Here is a 21270-nt window from a genome sequence, read left to right on the forward strand (position 1 = left end):
GATTATATTTTCCACTTTTCTTTTTATACTTAATTTAGATAATTACTATCGGGATGCGTTTGATTCATATAATGTAAGATTACCTTTGGAATAAGATTATCGGAATATAACATTATTCTGAGAATGTTATATTATCATATTTGATTTGCTTAACATGAATATAAGATTACAATATTTGGTTGGAGGAATTTAAGATTACTTGGATGTATATTTTACCAAATTATCCTTGTGATATATATATTTTTTAACAAGTAAAACTTTAATATTAAATTATAAATATTTATATAAAATTTTATAAAAATATTTTAATTATTACACTATCTAAGTTTAAATAAAAAAATACATTAAATGAGAACAAGAAACCACCACAATATTCAGTAAAGCAGGCAAAACCATGCTCAAAATAACCAACACACCCACTCCAACAACTGATGGCAGGGTAGTCGGTCATCATTTCATCGGTACAGGCCTTTGAAATGTATCATTTTACATTGTATGTCTCACTACAAATATTATTTTGATACCCCGATTTAGTGTTCTTTCAACAAACAATTTATTGCACAAAATTTATGTTAAAACCATCCTTGAATGCATGCCTCTCTATCATTCAAAATTTGTAGATCATTTGTTCGGTGTATCCGAGTTCTTGAGTATGCCTCTTAGCTGTGCATGTCAAGGAGGGTAAGTTTAGATACCAAAATTAGGATAACAATTAGGAATGGAGTAAAAAAAAAAACCAAACGTTTATTACCTCTCCTTGCGAAAAGTCTTTAGCCTTACCACCAGATATGTGTTCCATCATACCGGGTGGACCGCATACCTGCACAAACACATTGTTTAAGTGGGTGGATCTATTGAATGTTTATCAGTTGGATTGCTTAAGCGGGTGCTTTAAACTTGCAAAATGAAATCCTGGGATTATGGTCATTTTCCAAAGCCATGACCAGGTCTTCAACAACAAAAGTATCAGAATGTCAAGCACGGGTTGAGCTCTAAAATTCAAGAACATGACTACCTAAACAATGGTTCATTTAGACTAGTGTCGGAAAGGAGTTGGGATAACACATTGAAAGGTCAAGAACATGCATGATGTATGCTTATGAAAACTAACCCCACTTACAGTCTGCTCCTTGAGCCACTTAAATGGTACCCTCGGTTAGGTCTTAGTTTCACAATACCTCTTGTTTAAGGAAGCAAAAAACAAAATAAAAGCTTGAGCGTGCGTTTTGGGTTGTTTTAATTTTTTTTTCTATCTTTACAAATGGAGTAAAAAAATACTAGGCTTCTCGTTGCTGAATATGGATATCAGTACTTTGCCACGATTGAGCAAGAAACAGCAAAAGGGAACAAAAATGTATTTACAATTTTTTGAGGATGAAGCAGTGTTAAAGAAAAAAGGTTGAGAAACTTACAAGGATAAGAGTATCTTCAGCAGGAGAAGGTAAGCCTTTAGTGACCATATCCTTTGAAATGTACCCAGCACCTCCTTTCCAAGTTTTTGTTGGATTGTCTACAGTGTAGAATACCTGAGAAGAATGAAAAACGGAGAGAAGTAAAAGGAAAGAAGGAAGTTACTATTTGAACATGTTAAAAGTCGAGTAATTCACTGTAAAAACTTATCTTTATCCTGTAGGATTTATTACATATTTATACACGGACTGTAATCTTAACTTAGGAAACTCTTGAACTAGGAAAGTAACTAATTCTAGGGAAAGATACAATCCCTTAAAGTTAGGGATTATAACTATTAAAAGAATATTCACATAATCCTACATAATATTTCTAATTTAGAACTCTGTTTTCTGACAGAACAAAACATTTACCCATAGATAAACTATTTCATCATGAAAGAGTTCATACCTTAAGATTTGGTGGCTAGCAGCAAGTATATCAAGCTTCTGCTTGAGAAGTATATCATCAGGGGAGACATTGGCATAAAGAAGTGACACCTGATTGAATAAAAGTACAAACCACACTCATATATTATCCAAAACAAGCACTAAACAAATGGCATTCGACATAAAGCCGAAAGTTACGGTCGCAAATTTACAAATCAGAAAAGCGTACCTGAGTTTTGTCATCAGGGTTCTTCAGTATAGCCTCAATCACCTGAAGCATTGGAGTTATGCCCGTCCCACCTGCAATCTGGAACAACAGAACATAATTGAGTGCAAATGAAGATCATACTTCTTCAATAACCTTGGAAATTATGATACAGTAGTAATGATAACTAATACTATTCGGAACAATTAGCAAATGATTTGCCTAAACATGCAAAAATCAAAAGTGCACAAGTGATAATTGTAGAGAACACAAAATTAGGCATTGGATGAATTTTAGACATTAATTGTAAAGAACACAAGACATGCCATCAGCTATATAGCTGACATCAGGTTAAAAAGGAAAGTATATATATAAAATGTATTTCGAAAAACTGAATCTTTCAGCATAAAGTGTATTGATTCAATAGGGGTTATTGCTTCTTCTTTTTGTGGGGAAAAAAGTTAACAGGAAACTAGAAAACTAGATCTGACCATGCCAATGTGTTTCTTCATATTGGGAGAGTATCTAAGCTTTTCAATGGGCCTGAAAGTGATAAAAATATTCGATGTAAGATGGTTTTCAGCAAGATCTCTATAAAACTAGAATATATTGATATGTACCCTTTCACTTCAACTACATCGCCTGGTTTTAAGCTAGCAAAATGCGGACTCATTTTTCCTTCTGGATAAACCTGAAAATTTTAGTTCAAGTTGTGAAACACAATTCAACGTGTTCCATTGCATACATGAGGCATGTACACCTCCAAAGTGTAAGAATGAAAGAGAAAAAAAGAAGTTAAGGTATTTATCACTTCATACCTTCACTAACAAGTCAAAGTAGCCCTTAGCATCTGGGTCTGATATAGGAGTATACCTGATAATTCAAGTTATTGTAAAGCATATTTATGAATCAATATCTATTAAATTGAAGAACAAGTAGGCCGAAACATAATTTTGTATGCAAAAATAGTCAACTTAATCTTTTGTCTTCTGCATCAATGAATTTGGTGAAGAAATAGGCATAACAGGTTTAGTTTTGTTTAGAATGCCACAAGAAATTTTAATTTTAAACCATGCTAGGCTTGCACTACACCCAAGCTTCTCCACCTAACCGATTTAAAAGTTTTCAGCTATTTCCTTTGTTGATTAAAAGGATTACTTTAATAAAACTCCAGATAAGTAGTAACATCCATTATATGAATACTTGAAAATAAGCAATCATAAAGGTAATTTCGGTTTAAAAAAAACAGATGCAATAATCCCAGGATTTGGGGTATTTTCCTCTTTCTTATTTTGAAAATTTATGTAGACCGCTATAAATGTTACTGATTAGAAACTTTCATCTATTTCAATCTTATTCAAGACCTTATTTAGAAGTTTTCCCTCGCAGGAAAAAGATATTTACCACAACAAAAGTAAACTGAAATATGTAAGAAAATGAAATTGCACCATGGAATACAAGTAAAATAACCTAAAAATTTTAAATTAATAACAAATCACCATTTAGAATAATGTCCTTGAAAAGGGAGGTCCAAGTCAAACCACTAATGAGTTTAATAAGTAGTCTTACGGTCTTATGACATATTTGGTTTTCCTTCAGCATCTTGTCCTAATGGAGCCCTGCAGCAACAATAATGCATCATCATAGTGATGTATAGGCAGACTACTTCTTAATCTCATTTAGTAACTCCTCTTAAAGCAAGTTTCAAAATCGCTCACAAAAATAATGTTTCTCGTAAGCAATAAAGCACCTCTGCTTATATTCGAACATACCTTGTAAGGATGCACGAAGCAACATCCAAACCCAACTTTCATTGGGATCAAATGAAAACCTGCCAATTTTTGAAGAAAGTTAATAACAAAGGTACATGTTGCAGGACTGCTGGATGAGGAATTTAACAATGCAAAAGTTTAAGTTGTGATGCTGAATTTAAATTTAGATGAACAAGTTCTCTTTCAAGTTAGTGTCATATATATATATATATATATATATATATATATATTTGCTCTCAATAAGCAGGAAACAGTAGTTTTCTTGGTCTGGCAAAAATTCAATGAGAGAGATCCCAAAGATATTTAACTGCAAACAGAGGGTAGAACTTAAATTTTATCTACTTTTGTTCATAAAAGGTTCACACAAATGACCATGTCACTAATATAGCATAAATCAATCCATATATGAAACTGTTAATTAAAAGACAACTACCTGAACAAGTGAGTGTTATGACTAACTCTTGCAGTATCTTGCAACTTAAATTCAAGCCACTTATCAGGCTTCAAAGCTGCAAATCCCAAAACAAATATTCCGAGTTAAATACAACATAAAAAGGATAAAAAGAAACTGAAGCAATACATTATCATCTCTGCAACCACTTTCAGCATCATGATCGACTAATATTCGCCCTGGGGAGGGCTGAGGGCATGGGATTCATGAGGTAAACAGTTCAACAAAGTTGTGGAATTCAGTCATCTAATAATGATATAGTCTTCTAAAATTATGCTTACCAGCTTTTGGACCCGTTTCTTCATTGATTTGATCTAGATGAACCTGATCAGAAAGAATAACAAAACAATTACTAAATTTGGAATGTACAGAGTGCGTCAAAAAGTGGTAACACAAAAATGCTAAAAACTCAAACGAACTCGTATATGTAGGCCACATACAAATAGGTGAGCTTTTAAACATCAAATTTCTCAAGAAGACCAAATCACCTAGGTAACCTTTTCTGATTGAAAATTCAAAGCCCATAATAAGTATCAACATCCAACGCTCATTTCTACATCATAGCCTCCATATAACGCAACTTAAAAAAAATCCTATCTACACATTTCACCATTTACATAGCACATCAAAATGCAACCACAAGTAACCATTTCGATAATCAGAATCCCTTCGATTCCCAATCATCCCGCGTGCAACAAAGATCAAATGAGGTATATCCAATCCCTTCGATTTACTGAAAAACTCACCAAATTTGAATCGGAGAAGTAGTAAGTGCCCATCCCACCGGCAACGGCGGCGATGACCGCGAAGTGAAATCCAGCAAAACCCGACTTCGGTTGACTTACGAATGCGTGTTTAGAGCAGCAGGGAAGCTGTGGAGAGTCTCCTAAAGAAGGTAGCGGCCATTTTCGATCTTTTCAGCGCGGCGATCAAAGAACAATTGCCGAATTTTTTACGAGGGGAGGGTTTTAGGATTTTATATAGTGCGTAAAACAGCTTCGAAAAATTTCCAGTTTGCGGGAAGGAGGAATGATCTGGCGCTTGAGGTTGTTCGTTCGTAACGTGTTCATAACTATATGGTGCCACGTGTTTTTATATTGGGCTTTCAAACTGCTTCTACAAAAGCCCAAACTCAAGAGTCAATATTGTACTTTTTTTGCTTAAATCAAAGGCATAATGTCAAAACTAAAATAGTTGATCTAGTAAGATGAGACACTAAGTCCTTTAAGAAAGATCAGAGGTTTGAATTATGACGTTTACGAATGGAATAAACTGGGTTGAGAGGGTCGCCCTCTCTCTGCAATACCAGATCTAGATTAGTCGGTCAATAAATAAATAGAAGTGATTAATTTTAAAAAAAGGCATAATGCCAAAATTAGTCCTCCACATTTATAAAACTGGTCATTTTCTTTTATTTTATTTTTGGAGTATTTTGGCTCAACGTTTTATTTTAGGTCAAAAAGTCTTCTAACGTTAACAGAATAATCATTTTGTCATTTATTCTTTTTATTAGGGTATTTTATCTCTCAACGTTTCATTTTAGGTTAAAAAAATTCTATTTGAAGCGTTGATGCGTTAACTAATGATTTTCATCTGTAAACGAATTTTTGTCCCAAAGTGAAACGTTAGGGCCAAAATACTTAAAAATAAAATAAAAAAAAAAATCATTTTGATAAACGTTGAAATATGTTTTTGGTATTATGTCTAAATGTTAAGCATATTTAAAACATATACTTAAATATGTCAACTTGGATAATGTATTAAAAAATAATCCTATTAAATTTTAACGGTAGTCAATTTTTTGTTTACATGATAAATTTAAATTCTCCAAGTAATATAAGATCCAAATTGTTCGTTATTAAATTTAGGGTAAATTACACATTCAGTATCTAAACTATTAGTTTTGATCTATTTTAGTATTTAAACATTCATTTTTTTTCAAAATCATACTTAAAATTAGTTATTGTTTCATTTTAGTACCCACCGTTAAAAATTTAATGCGTTTAGTATCTAAACTATCAATTTTGGTCCTTTTTAGTACCTAAACTTTCAATTTATTTAAAATTTAACATTAAATTTTTAACAGTAGTACTAAAATGAAACAAACAACTAAACATTAGGTATGATTTAAAAAAATTGAAAGTTTAGGTACTAAAATGAAAAAAATTATAGTTTAGGTACTAAAGATGTAGTTTACCCTAAATTTTAATTAAGAAATTTTAAAATAAAAGGGTAAACTATAAGTTTAGTGTTTAAACTATCAGATTTTGTATGTTTTGTACCTAAAATTTAGTTTTATCTTATTTTAATACATTGCCATTAAAAACTTAATAGATTTAACACCTAAGATATTAGTTTTGGTCCGTGTAGAACCTAAACTATCAATTTGTTTTAAACTTAACGTTAAGTTTTTAATGAGCAGTAAAATGAAACAAAAACTAAAATATATATGGTTTTAAAAAATTAAAAATTATATACTAAAACAAACTAAGATTAATAATTTAAATACTAATACGTAATTTACCATACATAATCATTATTTCTAAATCATAAATTCCATTAAACACTTTTTGTAATTACAATTATTTTATAATATTTTCGTACCCACGCTATTACAATAGAACCTTTATACAATGAAAGAGGTTGTGCACTATTTAGAAATTAAAAATAGGAGTCCAAACTGTAATACTCTATTCTAAGAAAATTTGAGCATGCAATATATATATATATATATATATATATATATATATATTTATTATTATATTATCAAATTTAATTAATTTATTTTTTAAAATAATGGGTGTACAATAATTTATAAAGCCACGTATATCCATCCTGTGTGCAAGTGCAGGTAATGGCGTGGATACACCCGCCGCTATATCAGTCGATGCAGTTGCCTCCACCATAGCAGCAGCAGCAGCCGCCGCCGCAGGAAACAAAGAACAGTTGAAGAAGACCGACACGGGCGTGGCACCGGTCAACATCTGCGCAATGCGTAGAGGCTGCTGGGAAGAACGAACGTGATCATCTTGCTTCGTTGTGAGTTCCGCCGTTAATGTTCGTTTCACCTGATGAAACATGACTCTCACGGCTGCAGCAGCTACAGCTAGGATCTTCGTAATTTTATATATATTTTAATAAAAAATTCCCATATTTTTAACATTGAGCGGAACGGAGTGGCTCTGACATGAAACAAAGGGCGAAAGGAAGAAGATGATTGGATATCTATGCATTTAAAAGGAAAGAGCATCTGGTTCTTATCTTCTTACTCTTTATGTATAGTTCTACGTATTTGATGCTTAAAGTGATCTTAAATTATTGCTCCAAAAGAAGAAAAAAGAAAGAAACTCATGAAAACATAGTATTTTCCATGAATTTTTTATGAAACAAGGCTTTCATGTACCAAGAAACCTTTCTTTTTAGTGTCAGTGCTCAGTTACATGGGGAAAAAACTGACTCAGCGACATTGCAGAACAATCTTGTCATCAATTCCTAGGCATCCCCTGAAAATTCGAAAAAAATTAAGAAGAAAATGTCAGGAACAATGGGATTATGTTGGAGTTTGTTCGTTAATTGCCAAGATTTTCTTACCAAAGTCCCTTGGTGTCTTGCATTTGAAGCACTCCAGCCTGCTAGCATAGTTGTGGATCCACACCCATATCTGTGTGCACAAAATTTGCAGCCACGATTAACGTTTGGGGAGTGGGAAAATGAAGGAAAATATCAAGGGATTCATCAACAGAGACAATGCAGCTTTTCTGTTGCAAAACTCACCTAGTGCACATCCAATCACCAGTTTTCCACCCTGGGGGAACACTGCTTTCCGACCCCATCATACTATAACCTCCGTAATCGTTCTTAATGGTACCGCATCGATAACAGTTTGTTCGGCTAGCGTAGTTGTGAGCTCCACAACTCAGGGCAGTACAATACCAGTCGCCGCCATAACTTCGGTCCGGTTGTACAAGTAAGTCGATACATCGGGACCGCCGTACTTCGGGTACCCGCAGCGTTGGCAGGCTTCTCTCTTTTTGAAATTCTGGTGTTGGCATGCTGCACACATCCAATCTCCTCCAGACCAGCTCATTTCTTTTTAACTATATTCTACATACCAGGAAAAAATGAAATCAGCCCAGATTTTCATTAAAGCCTATGATAATTTCTGAAGAACACAAACATTTTAAAGGCAGAAAATAATTAACCTCTTGAAAACAAAAGGCCTGCAACTTTGATTTACTAAGTTCTTAGTGCAATTGTGCGATTCTGGTGTTTGGGGTGGAAGGGCCTATATATACATCATTTGTGGGGCCGTGGATGTTGCTTTGTCAACTATTTTTTTGTCTATAGGAAATATAGCTTAGCATTAATGCATGTTTTCAAATCACATGGTCCTATACATGCATGCATGCATGCATTCCAAATAGAATAACATAACTTGCCCCCTATAGCTCTTTATGTGATTCCCTATCATTATTGGTGTAAAACAATGTGGAACATTATTCTCTTCTCATCCATATTGCTACTAGCAACCAGGTGTTATGAGGGGATGTTATCTGGATACAGAGGCTGCTTCAACACGTCGCCGGAATCGTTCCTCCCACGTGCAAAGATGACGTATTCGTCCACGTGTGAAGATACATCGTGCTGACATGGACGGACACGTCATCAGATGCTAGAATGATTGTGGGTGGGGGGAGTTTGTGATCCAGCTAGCCAGATACACCTTCCTTGAGAAGGGTTAAGAAAAATGATGAAAATTTATGCTTCTTATTTGCATTTGGAATTTATTCTTTACAAATGCATATCCATTGCAAAACTTCCCTTTCGTTCCATGTTTCGTTTCCCTTTACCTGCAATAATTCAAAAGTCTTTGCAAGATTCACATTAATGGGACTCCTAGTGTAAGAGGAACAGATGTATGCATTCAATAAATAAATAAATAAATATAGTATTCGTTGACATAGTATCAGAAGTCTCTATACTTTAAAAAAAATCAATGTGTCTCTTGTATTATTTTTTCTTCCAATGTGACCTCCCAACTCAGAAAATAAACATAATGCGATCATTTGACCAACGTTTTTCGTCGTTAACTATTATGTTGCTGATGTGGCAATTCATGGTACTGATAAACCAAGGGACAGTAGGTGGGAGCAGTTGCCTCTGAAAATTTAAAATTGTCATATATTTTAGATTTTGTCTGTGTATTTTCTATTGAAAATTTATTTTCGTCCTCCTAGAATTTTAGTTCGCCCCTTAACATAAAATCATTCGTCCGTCCCTGGATGTGACGGTCCATGTTGCTGGCCTAGCAACCACAATGGTTGATAACGTGACGGATGACATGATAAATGGGCTAAATTAGTAACTCAAACATGACAGACGGGCTACCAAGTTAACATTGTGGACCGTCATGTTAATACTGTAAACTTCCACGTCAGCACCGTAACAGTCAACGATAGAAAATGTTGGTAAAAAAATCACATTAAACTTATTTTCCGAGTTGAAAGATCACGTTAGTAGATCTTGCTTATATATATACTTTTTTTCATAATATATTTTTATTTGAATATTGTATTTTAGTACCTACTTATATATCTCCCATATGTATCTTGCACCCTGACGCGTGTGGAATGTTCTGCTTCAGAATATGTCTGCGGCGAACCAACGCTGGAAGATTGATGGGTTTAGCTACTTATTATCCCCTATAATTTTATGCAATATTATACTTTTATATTTCTTTTCATATATTCGTGTTTGATATTTATATTTTATATATTTCTAATAAAAGTTTAAAATAATATATATATATATATATATATATATATATATATGATATTCGTCTTTGAATTATTTCGAATACAAAAGCATGCAGTGTGGTGAGCTGCATTACTTGACCGGCGGTAAAGTGTGTTTCAGTATTGGTACTGCCAAGATCCCTAAAGGCATGCCTTTTGCATGCAGCACGCCGAAGAAAGGCGTGCCAAAGGTATTGTCGTAATGGGAAATCAAGTTGACGTACAAACAATCACCCTTCCTTATTCCTTAACCACACTTGGCTTCATTCACGAATACATGAATTAGATTTAGACTTTCGAGTTAAATCGTATCGAATATTATACCTCTTCTGGATCTTCTCCGCAAGTTGTGCTTTCGTTGTTCCTTTTCAATTTTTCGAAGTCTTCTGAGGAACTCTACCGCTAATCGATAATCATTCTCTATGTGGATCGGAACTATTATCTATCGACATTATTACGTAATTTGTTAGAATCAAATCTATTATCTATCGGTTAAATCTATTTGACTTGTCAACCTACAAATAATCGTAGTGACTCTCACTCTTGACACCGCACTAAAGATTAATATATAAGTCATTGTTTGCGACTCTAAAAGGATCGGAACTTTCACCCCGTATCGTTTTCTTCAAGTCACTGAACTACCGACCGTAATTCTCCATTAAACAAAAAAAATGAAATTTCTATAACTATCACGACCACAATCCTCTCAACAAACATAGAATATGTTTTGACAAAAAAAAAATAGTTAATGACATCGGGCTTCTTCAAATTATGACAATCATTCTAAATTGATTCTTAAATTTTTAAATATTTTAATTTGATCACTAAATTATGACTATCATTCTAAATTTGTCCTTAAACTTTTAAATATTTCAGTTTATCCCTAAAGTATGATATTTATTATAAATTGATCCTTAAACTTTTTGAAAATTTCAATTTCCCAAATATATGTATATACTAATCACGTACATTGTTAATAAAATCGCTAGGCCATTTATATTATTATGTTTGAGAAAAAATTAGGTTGAACCAATTACATATTTGGAAATTTGGGGATGAAATTGGAAGATTCAATAGTTTGGGGACCAATTTTGAATGAGAATCATAGTTTGGGTATAAAATTGGAATTTTCAAAAGTTTAAGGATTAATTTAGAACGATAATCTTAGGTTGAGGATGAAATTAAAATATTCAAAAGTTTAAGGATCATTTTAGAATGAGGGTAATAATTTAAGGACATGTGATGCAAATAACTCGAAAAATAATAAACCATGGTTCACCCTAGCCATGGACAAGTCTTCATGGGATCTTTATTATCTTTATAAATTTCTCATTTCAAAGATTACAAACCACTTCTAATGTCCCATCTTGGCCTCATTGAACATGCCCTATGCTAGTTTAAGTCCACCGGCCAATAGAATATACTTCAACTTAAAATGTTTTTATGACCCAATTTGCAAGGTAAACCCCTCTCAAACTATATTACATAAAAATTAGTTGATCCTATTCTCATATGTAATGAGGGGAAGGTAAGATAGTAAGCTGCCCCCAATGCCAGGTGAGAGAAACTTCCGTAGAAGACCTCCGGTAGTTAAAATTATGAATTAACCACCGTGAGACTCGATCCCACGACCACAAGGTTAAGAGCCTTGCGCTCTACCAACTGAGCTAGACGGGCAACATATTCAACACCAAATGGGGCATAAATGCTTGATTGTTTAACAAATACATGTTTGATAAGAAGGAATCCTATAAAAAATGACCATTTCTTACCAGACAAGGTGAATATTCCTTTCAAGACAGGTCTATCTCCCCCCTCAATAATACTAGAGAGAATCTACATCCAATTAGGGGGTTAGCCGTTGCTTTTGAGCCTCGGATATTCTCTTCCATCTTTCGAGTGAATTGAGATTTTCTGTAATCGAATTCGGAACATCATTGGTTCGTTGACCCTTGTATAAGATGATTGACATTATCGTCTCGAAAAGTTTCGACTTTTCGATACTTGTTACGTGGCTATTATCCTTGGGGTTTCGAAGTGAGAAAATGACCTTGTGGCCCAGCATCTAACCGAGTTGGCACCAATATTGTACCGGATTAGCTAGTCGTTGTCGGACCATGTGGTGTAATCGTTGCACTGGACTCGGGTTCGTATTTCCCCCCCTTGATGGTGTTGTGGAATGAGCCACGGGTGCTTGGAAAATGTCTTCAATTTCATCATGGACATGAAGGTAAATGGATGGCCTTATGATGAGGCCCAATAAATGTATGACAATCGGTTAGTACCCAATGATGCAGTCAACATAGGGATGACAAACGAACCGTGCGGGTACGATACCCCTTCCTCTATTCTTATACAGTTCGTTTGAGAATGATTATGGAGTCATATTGGATTATAGTGTAAAGTACACAATGGTTTTCATGGTAGGAGGTTGTTTTATTAAATTTTTCGATTATACAAAGTTATAAATTGGTCCTCTAATTATAGATGTTTTTTGTTGAATTTTAACTATTAAAAGTTACAAATAGTCATTTTGACTATTCATTGTTCTAAACCATCTTTTTTGGGTTAAAAAATTGATGGTAGTTTAAGTTGGGGGTCAATTTGTTGACTGAGATATGATATAACATAATCATAGAATCTAAAACTATCATATCTCGGTCAGTAGGTTAACGTAACTTAAACTGTCGTCATTTTTTTAACGAAAAATGACAAGTCTAATACACAATGAATAGTCGGATGACAGTTTTGTAACTTTTAACAATCGAGGGACTTAATAAAGCAACATCCATAGTCAAGGGATCATTTTATAATTTTTAATAGTTGAGGGACTCAATAAAGAAATACCCTATAACCAATGGACCGTTTGTGTACTTTACCCAAGATTATATTGGAAATAGGAATAAAATCTTGAGCTTAATGATAACATATTTTATAATTAATATTTTTTATTTTTCTCTTTTAGAAAATTCGTAATATAAATAGCTGAAACTCCAATTACATAATCCCACGCGATGAAGTTCTCACTATATTTACCGCTCAACATTTCCCTTAGTTTTCGCCATTCTCACGGCGTTTTCATGGCGGAGCACCGCCGTAGCTCAGACACACGAACGGTTTCTTCGTTGCCTTTTCTCCATTCAAACGATTCATCTTCGATTTCTAAGCTCATTTACACTCGGAACGATCGTCCCTATTCATCGGTTTTGGAATCTTCGATTCAGAATCTGAGGTTCAACACAGCGGCGACACCGAAGCCACTACTTATCGTTACACCCTCCGATGCTTCCCATATTCAAGCAACGATTCACTGTTCGAAAATGAATGGTTTGCAAGTAAGAACTCGAAGCGGCGGCCATGATTTCGAGGGTCTTTCTTATGTTTCCGAAGCACCGTTGTTCTCATTGATTTGGTTAATCTCCGATTGGTCACACGACGTCGAAAACTGCGTCGCATGGGTTCAATCCGGTGCAACAGTAGGTGAACTGTATTACAAAATCAATGAGAAGAGTAAAACCTTTGCTTTTCCGGCCGCTTCCTGCCATACCGTCGGCATCGGTGGCTATATAAGCGGCGGAGGCTACGGTCCATTCTTCAGAAAAATACGGTCTAGCCGTTGACAACGTTATCGACGCTCACGTGATCGACGCAAACGGAAGAATCCTTGATCGAAAATCCATGGGAGAAGATTTGTTCTGGGCGATCCGAGGAGGCGCCGGAGGGAACTTCGGAATTGTCTCCGAATGGAAACTAAAGCTAGTTCCGGTTCCACCGACCGTCACCTTCTTCTACGTAACGAAAACCATGGAACAAAGAACAGCTCAACTGATACAACAATGGCAGTTCATCGCACACAAGTCCCCAAAGATATAATCTCCATCGTCAAATCTCAAAGGTAAACGAAACAATACAAGTTTCTTTCACCGGAATGTTTCTCGGAAAAGTTGAAGAACTCATCTCCCACATGGAATCAAAATTCCCAGAACTCGGATTAACGAAACAAAATTGCCTTGAAACAACCTGGATTCAAGGACTCTACAGGGCCAATTCCCAAACGATTCATTGAATATCTGTCACAGGACCGCGGCCAAAAGAGAAATGTTCAAAGTCAAATCAGATTGTCAAGAACCCATGCCAGAATCTGTATTCCATGAACTTGGCCAAAGTTCTTCAACGAAGAATTAGGACGATACGGTTCGCTTCTTCTTGTACCTTATGGAGGTATAATGGATGAGATACCAGAAACCAGACTCCATTTCCACACAGAGCTGGTAACCTGTACAAAATCGTGTACTATATCGGTCGAGAAGAAGACGAAAATCTGGTTTTCAAGGTACATAGATTGGATGAAGAGATTTTACGATAACATGACTCCATATGTATCGAAATCTCCGAGAGGAGTATGCGAATTACAGGGATTTGGATCTTGGGGTTAATAACAGGTCGGGGAAAACGAGTTATGCAGAAGCTAGGTTTGGGGTTTGAAGTACTTCAAGAACAATTTCGAAAGGTTGGTGAAGGTGACATTGGGGATCCTCAGAACTTCTTCAACCATGAACAAAGCATACCGTCTCTTTCATCTTTGTAGATGAAGGAGAGTTTACTATGGGATCTTAAATTTAAATAAAACCTTTGATGTTTACTTGTACAAAAAGTTACAAAGAAAAAATTATTATGGACACACATATATACATATATATATATATATATATTAAATTGGTCCTTAAATTTTTAAATATTCTAATTCATCTCTAAAATACCCTCATTTTAAATTAGTCCTTAATCTTTTGAATATTCCTCTTTCTAGAAAGGTACCCAAAGTTTTGAATATTCCAATTTGATCTCATATTCATCCATCTATATAATTAGCCTCAACCATAATTTAATCTAAGTTTTTTTCAAACATATAATAATATAATGTGGCCTATCGATTTTATTAACAATGGATGTGATTAGTATATAGGTATAGTTTGGGATGAAATTGGAATGTTCAACTAGTTTGGGGCCAATTTAGAATGAAGATTATAGTTTGAGATGAAATCGAAATGTTTAAAACTTTGAGGACTAATTTAAATTAATATTAATAGTCTATGGATGAAATTAGAACATTAAAAGTTAAGGACCAATTAAAAATGAAGGTCATACTTTAAATACATATGATGCAATTACTCTAAAAAAAATTACAAGAAGGATTATTTGGACATATATATATATATATATATATTATAATCATTTGTATCATAACTTAATTTACATAAAAACAAATTCAAGTTTTATAAATTTTACTTGATTCAAGAAAAATAATTAAAAAAATAATAAAATAAATGACTCAACTATTTAATTCAATCGAATACCCATCTTATCGGGTAAATTATGCGTTTAGTACCTAAATTTAATTTTTTTTCAAAATCATATTTAACGTTTAATTTTCATTTCATTTTTATACCCGTCGTCAAGAACTTAACGCTCTTAGTACTACTTAAACTATTAGTTTTTATCCATTTTAAAACCTAAACTTTAATTTTTTTTTTCTTCAAAACTTGTCGTTAAATTTTGAACGGGTATTAAATGAACAAAAACTAAAGTTTTTAACTGCAGGTACTAAAATGAAACAAAAATAAATTTTAAGTATGATATTGAAAAAATTGAAAGTTTAGGTACAAACCGACAAAAACTGATAATTTAAGTAATAAATTCATAATTCACCCATAATAATATTCCAAATTAACTACAAAAAAGTTTGAACAAAGGAGCTCTTGTTCTCATGTTCCATCACAGAATTCAAGCAAGGTCCATGCCATGGCCAATAATCAAAGCAAAATACACCAAGAGAAACTAACAATCCAGGTATGCAGATTATTCACTATACCATAACCACCTCCCAATTATGCAAAAACATTTTTTTCAGATTACATCCACGAGGCCGATTAACCCGCGAGTCCCAGTTTCGATGTGAACCAAGCGCAGACCTCGTCCATCTCCTCCGGGATCGTATAGTGGCCAAGCCTACATTGTTCATCGGACTCCGATAAAGTCGAGTTGTTGAAAATATACGAAAACAGGAAAGCTTTTCTGTTAGAATATGAAAATATGTACCCATTGTAGGATTTGAAGGTCGAGTTCTGAAATCCATTTGAACTTAGTGCCTGAGAAGATTTCTCACCAAATTTATATGGAACCACTTCATCTCCTGCAACCCAATCATGAAATCGTGACTAAAACGAGGGACAACTGATCGGTAACACGATCTAACCGCCGAACTAAATTAGCTAATTACCTAGTGTCTTAAATATGACCCAAAACCAGGTAAGGCCCTCGTATAAACTGAATGAACACAACATTAAGCTAGCAGTGGAAATACGGTGCTAGTACTGTTACTTGTACATTGATCCCTATGAAGCACTATTGTAGGTTACATCACTAGTTTTCGGGATTGCTTTCGAAACTATAAATACCTGACACCGTATCGGGCACGATCCCATGATAGCGTAAAGAAGGTGATATAAATACCTTTTCCATGGCATAGCAAAACGGGCAACGATGCAGCACGTCTTGCAGCTTCCTCATGTCCTCCCATTTTGCTTTTCAAAGTCCTACAAAAAAATAAGTTACAAAAAATAAACTAGACGAATTGCGGGGAAGCATAAGGTCATACGAGAAGGTGCAATGTCGGAGACCAACTTTGAGCACGGAAGCCATCCGCTAAGTCCTACAACTGCGCTCAAGTTGGCAGGATACGGATTGCCATTTCCATATTTTCCATGAATAAAACAGGTTGCGGAGTACAAAGCGGTGGCTGCACCCATACTGAAACCTCCAATACCAAGTTTAACTGTAATTGGGAAACGCTGCGATTAGAACAATGTCGAAAACAATTACAATAACTAAAACTTCCATGGCTAAAACCGAAAGATCAATGCAACATTGCATTGCCTGTAAGCCAAACTAATCAAGCAGCAACTTACTTAGCATCATAAAATCTAATAAAAGAGGTGCGAGGAAACATACTGTCAGCAGGCTCAGTTGACAACAAATTTGCAACATGTGCTGCAGCAGCATCCAAACCCTCTACATCATCCGCAGCATCTTCCGAAAGGTCTCCCACATCGAACCCTGATGAATGTCGTATTTCGAAGGACCGCCATCAAAGACAAAGGTCGAAGAGAGCAAAATTTAATTCGTCTAGTTCCCTTCATAAGCGATTGCATCAGTACAGAATTTTACAAATATACTTACAAGCAGTTGACGGAAAGCCACCAAATAAAGTTATTGGTCGAGTAGGTGCAGTTGGGCATATCCATTTAATCTGCACCAAAGAATCACAAGCACGAAAAATTATGATGTTATCAAGAAGAAACGAATCTATTAATTAATTGATGGAATATATTCTCCAAAACATCTTTGGCTACAATAATCATCCTTACATTCTGAAGAGGGAGGGTCTCCAAGAGCTGGGACCAGCTGACAACAAAACGAAACGATACATGGGGATGAGTATATATGTAAAAGACATCAAGCACTTTCTTTTTCACATCCTAGAGATTACAGATTATGAAGATAGGGAGACACGATAACTCGAGCAGAACCAATATAGTTTATAGGATGAAAAGATTCGCTGAAGACATTTATTAACATCTGAAGATATGAAACAGTGAAACATGAAGATGCAGTAACTTGCAATTTGAAGACTAGAACCACTTGGAAATCAACAGGTATTCATTTATTATCAGTGCAAATCGTAGTTTTGCACAAGCCTTATCGGCAAAAAGCAGCAATTCAAGACGAAAGCATAAAACAGATATGGATGAAAGAGGTTCTTTTGCATGCAAACAGTGCTATAATACAAGAACACAAATCGCATGGAGAAAGGAAACACCGTCTCATTAATATGCAAGATTACTAGACTAACAGAAAGGAAACACCTCAAACTTTCCGAAAGGAAGATAAACATAACATATTGAAGGTAATCACTTTGTCACTGCAAATAATAATCCATAGAAATAGTATCATGGCCCCAAGGGGCCAAATGATTTCTTGCTTCATCCAAAACAGACTGAAAAAGCAAGACACGGATGTTAAGCACATCTTAAATTCTAGGGACTATAGTAAACGGACGCAAGCTATCATCATTTTCCTTAAAAGATCTGCAAAATTGTTGAAGATAAGAACTAGAAATGATAATTCAACGCATAGAATCTATAAAACAGAATATACATGATATTTTGTCCTAAAATTGACAGTTAAGGAGAGATGAGGAATCCGAACGTTAAATCATCTTCTTTTCCTCGGGAAAACTAATTCAAATTACTGAAGGTATTGACAAATTAATCTCAAATTTATTAACAGAAAACTAGAATTAGAATCATAGAAAGCAATGGAAAGTTTATAATACCTTGAACCATTATCACCAAGGCCATGTAACCAAACTACGGTTGCTTCGTGCCTACCTTTGGGCCTAACCACATGGGTTTTTCCAAATTCAAATACCCCCCTTCTACCACCTGAAATTCGACAGGGCACAGTTATAATTAAACAAGAGGAGGCAAAACAGGCTTGTGAATATGTAGAAAATCTAATTCGCTCAACATAAACGGTAGATACCAATCTACCATGCCTACAACGACGAACCAATCGAATCAATTGCCTTGCAGACAATGTCAATACTTACACAAGCTTGCTGGTGAGCTATGATTACAGACATTACCCCTGTGAATAAAATGGAGCAAAGCAGATAAACTAACCAGAACCAACAGAAGAACCTGTGAAGCTCATATTATCCGACCGGAGTGGCACCAACTAGGCACTGATCCTGGAACGAAAGATATTTATTCAACATCTAGTGTCAGTTTAGCAAAGTGATTAATTTGCACTGCATTGAACTATAATAACAGAATCTACGGACAACAAAATCTTGTTTTAAAATGGGCAAATTACAACAAATCCATCATAGATTTTCTATCTGATCCTGATTACATATCTTTCAAAACCCTTGATGAAAATGGGGTTTGGCATCTAAATAAATGATGATATCCATTGCACATAATGAAACAGAAACAAAAACCTTAGCTGAAAATTCATAGGAAACTAAGATTATCAATAAGAATAAACCCCAAGATGGGAAAAGAATGAAACTTTAAAGGTCAGCTATTTTTAGGATTAACTGGTTGCAAAAATTAGAAAATTTAACTCCAAAAATTTCCCAAAATAAAAAGATGAAACTTTCAAAGAGAAGAGATCAAAAGGGAAGAAGGGGTTTCGAGTTTTAGGCAGTTTACCTTTCCACTGATACGGGATTTGAAGACTCCAATAGCAAAGCTTTAGACACCACCTAGGGGGGAAAAGATCTCTTCTTTGGTCCCAGTCCGAAGGCCAATTTTCTCCGATAATTTTGTTTGTAACTATTGGTGGGTAAATTCTCTATTTCATCCCTGAATTTGTTTTACTCTTATTTTGGTAAGTAAAGCTTAAACATTTAAATTTACTCATCGAACTTTGGTTTACTCTTATTTAGATCACTCGAGTGTTAAATCATAAATAAAACGATGACATCTAGTAACTTTCTATTTTTTATTTTATCTTTTTCATATCAGTGTTACAATTATTATTCTTTGATGTCTTCTCCAATCATTCAGATATCGACAAACATGTTTCATTGTCTCTACTACTCTATCAATTATATTTTATCTAATCACTTTAGAACCCATAAATCTCCCCAAAATTTAAATCTTGTGAACTTCAAGCCTCTTATTTGTAATATTCACCGATCAGTATGGAATCGAAATATACAACTCGCTTTCTTCTTCTCCGCCATTCACACTGTTGAGATTTAGAGGAAGATGCTTCATCATAGTGAAATTAAAGGGAATTCGAAACTAATTGTTTTTCACACACACAAAAATCTAACATTTAACGGTAGAGTGATCAAAATAAAGTAAATAAAAATCTTAAATATTAACTTTAAATTTTAGTGTCCAGAAAAAATGAGATAATAATTGAGTGATAAAATTTATAATTTAATCCAATTATTTTAAGTTTAGTTCTTCTCTGAAGTAAGGTTTGTCACATTATTTTTTTTTAGATTAAAATTTAATTTTAAAAGTTTAAATAAACTTTACTCTTTGTTTCTTTTAAAAAGCATTTAAGACAAATTTATTCATGTATTTAATTTATATTATCAACAAGATAGCATCGACAAAGTCGAATAACAACTTGATGACCATACCACATCAACGGATAAATCAAACGGAATCCGACAACTACAATGCTGATATTAACATACTTAACCACCTGCAACACTATGACATGTTGAAAATAAATTAAATCATGCATAAAGTTTATTTTTTACTATATTTTAATATTATGTTGTTAATTTTTGTTTTATTTTAACATCTCCTTCAAAATTTAACGTTAAATTTGAAAAAAATAAAACATTTAAGTACTAAAACGAATCAGAACTGATAATTTAGGTATAAACGTGTTAATTTTTTTAACGACGGAATACCAAAATGAAATAAAAACTAAACATTAAGTATAATTTTGAAAAAAAAAATTAAGTATTGAAACAAATAAAAATTAATAATTTAAATACTAAATGCGTAATTTATCCTTAAAAATAACACTATAACACATTGGGAAGAACACTAGAAAACCAATTTCTCGCAGGTAAGTGCAAAATTCGAGAGGATAAAGAGGAAGACAGGGTTGAATGTGAGACAATAAAAGATTCTCATAATTACAAGATTTTTTTTTCACGTATGTGTTATAGATATAATTATTTGAATTTAAATTCTTTAAAAAAAACATAACATTATCTTTTACCACTTACACCACTTAATGAATTCAGAGAACATATGCAAGGCCAACAGAGATGGTCTACAAGAGAAGACCGACCAAAAGGCGAACAAAACTAAGAAGCTAAACGGCATTTAGAACTTAGAAGGTATGCCAGAAGGACAAAAGGCAAAATCAAGCTGTGCACAACAGAAAAAGAGTAAATTATGTGTTTAATACCTAAACTGTTAATTTTGATCTGTTATATAAACTAAACTTTTAATTTTTCAAAATCATACCTAAGTTTATTTTTTGTTTCATTGCAATACTCGCCGTTAAAAACTTTAGTTTTTGTTTTATTATAGTACCCCATTCAAAATTTAATGTTAAATGTTAAATTTTTTGAAAGTTTAGGTACTAAAACGGACCAAAATTGATA

General features: G+C 34.0%; 2 protein-coding genes, 1 long non-coding RNA gene and 1 pseudogene across 3 annotated transcripts; 1 reads left to right on the forward strand and 3 right to left on the reverse strand.

The window, feature by feature from the left end:
* Positions 1-346: 346 nt before the first annotated feature.
* On the reverse strand, positions 347-5187 carry LOC120201629 (annotated as a pseudogene).
* On the forward strand, positions 2741-20215 carry LOC120201681. Its single transcript, XR_005523661.1, has 3 exons — positions 2741-2934; positions 11296-11300; positions 20205-20215. It is a non-coding gene; the product is annotated as an uncharacterized LOC120201681 (long non-coding RNA).
* Positions 7702-8514, reverse strand: LOC120201649. Its single transcript, XM_039202224.1, has 4 exons — positions 8469-8514; positions 8041-8370; positions 7858-7927; positions 7702-7769 (listed from the first exon to the last, which is right to left on the reverse strand). Exons 2-4 carry the CDS (start codon positions 8316-8318, stop codon positions 7752-7754), a joined length of 366 nt encoding a protein of 121 aa, XP_039058155.1. The 5' UTR covers positions 8319-8370; positions 8469-8514; the 3' UTR covers positions 7702-7751.
* Positions 15803-18846, reverse strand: LOC120201639 (acyl-protein thioesterase 2-like). Its single transcript, XM_039202214.1, has 9 exons — positions 18803-18846; positions 18454-18562; positions 17486-17522; positions 17298-17367; positions 17070-17174; positions 16743-16893; positions 16572-16654; positions 16158-16251; positions 15803-16067 (listed from the first exon to the last, which is right to left on the reverse strand). Exons 1-9 carry the CDS (start codon positions 18831-18833, stop codon positions 15989-15991), a joined length of 759 nt encoding a protein of 252 aa, XP_039058145.1. The 5' UTR covers positions 18834-18846; the 3' UTR covers positions 15803-15988.
* Positions 20216-21270: the final 1055 nt, after the last annotated feature.

The sequence above is a fragment of the Hibiscus syriacus genome, unplaced genomic scaffold (assembly GCF_006381635.1).
Source record: "Hibiscus syriacus cultivar Baekdansim isolate YM2019G1 unplaced genomic scaffold, ASM638163v2 tig00000340_pilon, whole genome shotgun sequence".
In the NCBI taxonomy this organism is placed as follows: domain Eukaryota; kingdom Viridiplantae; phylum Streptophyta; class Magnoliopsida; order Malvales; family Malvaceae; genus Hibiscus; species Hibiscus syriacus.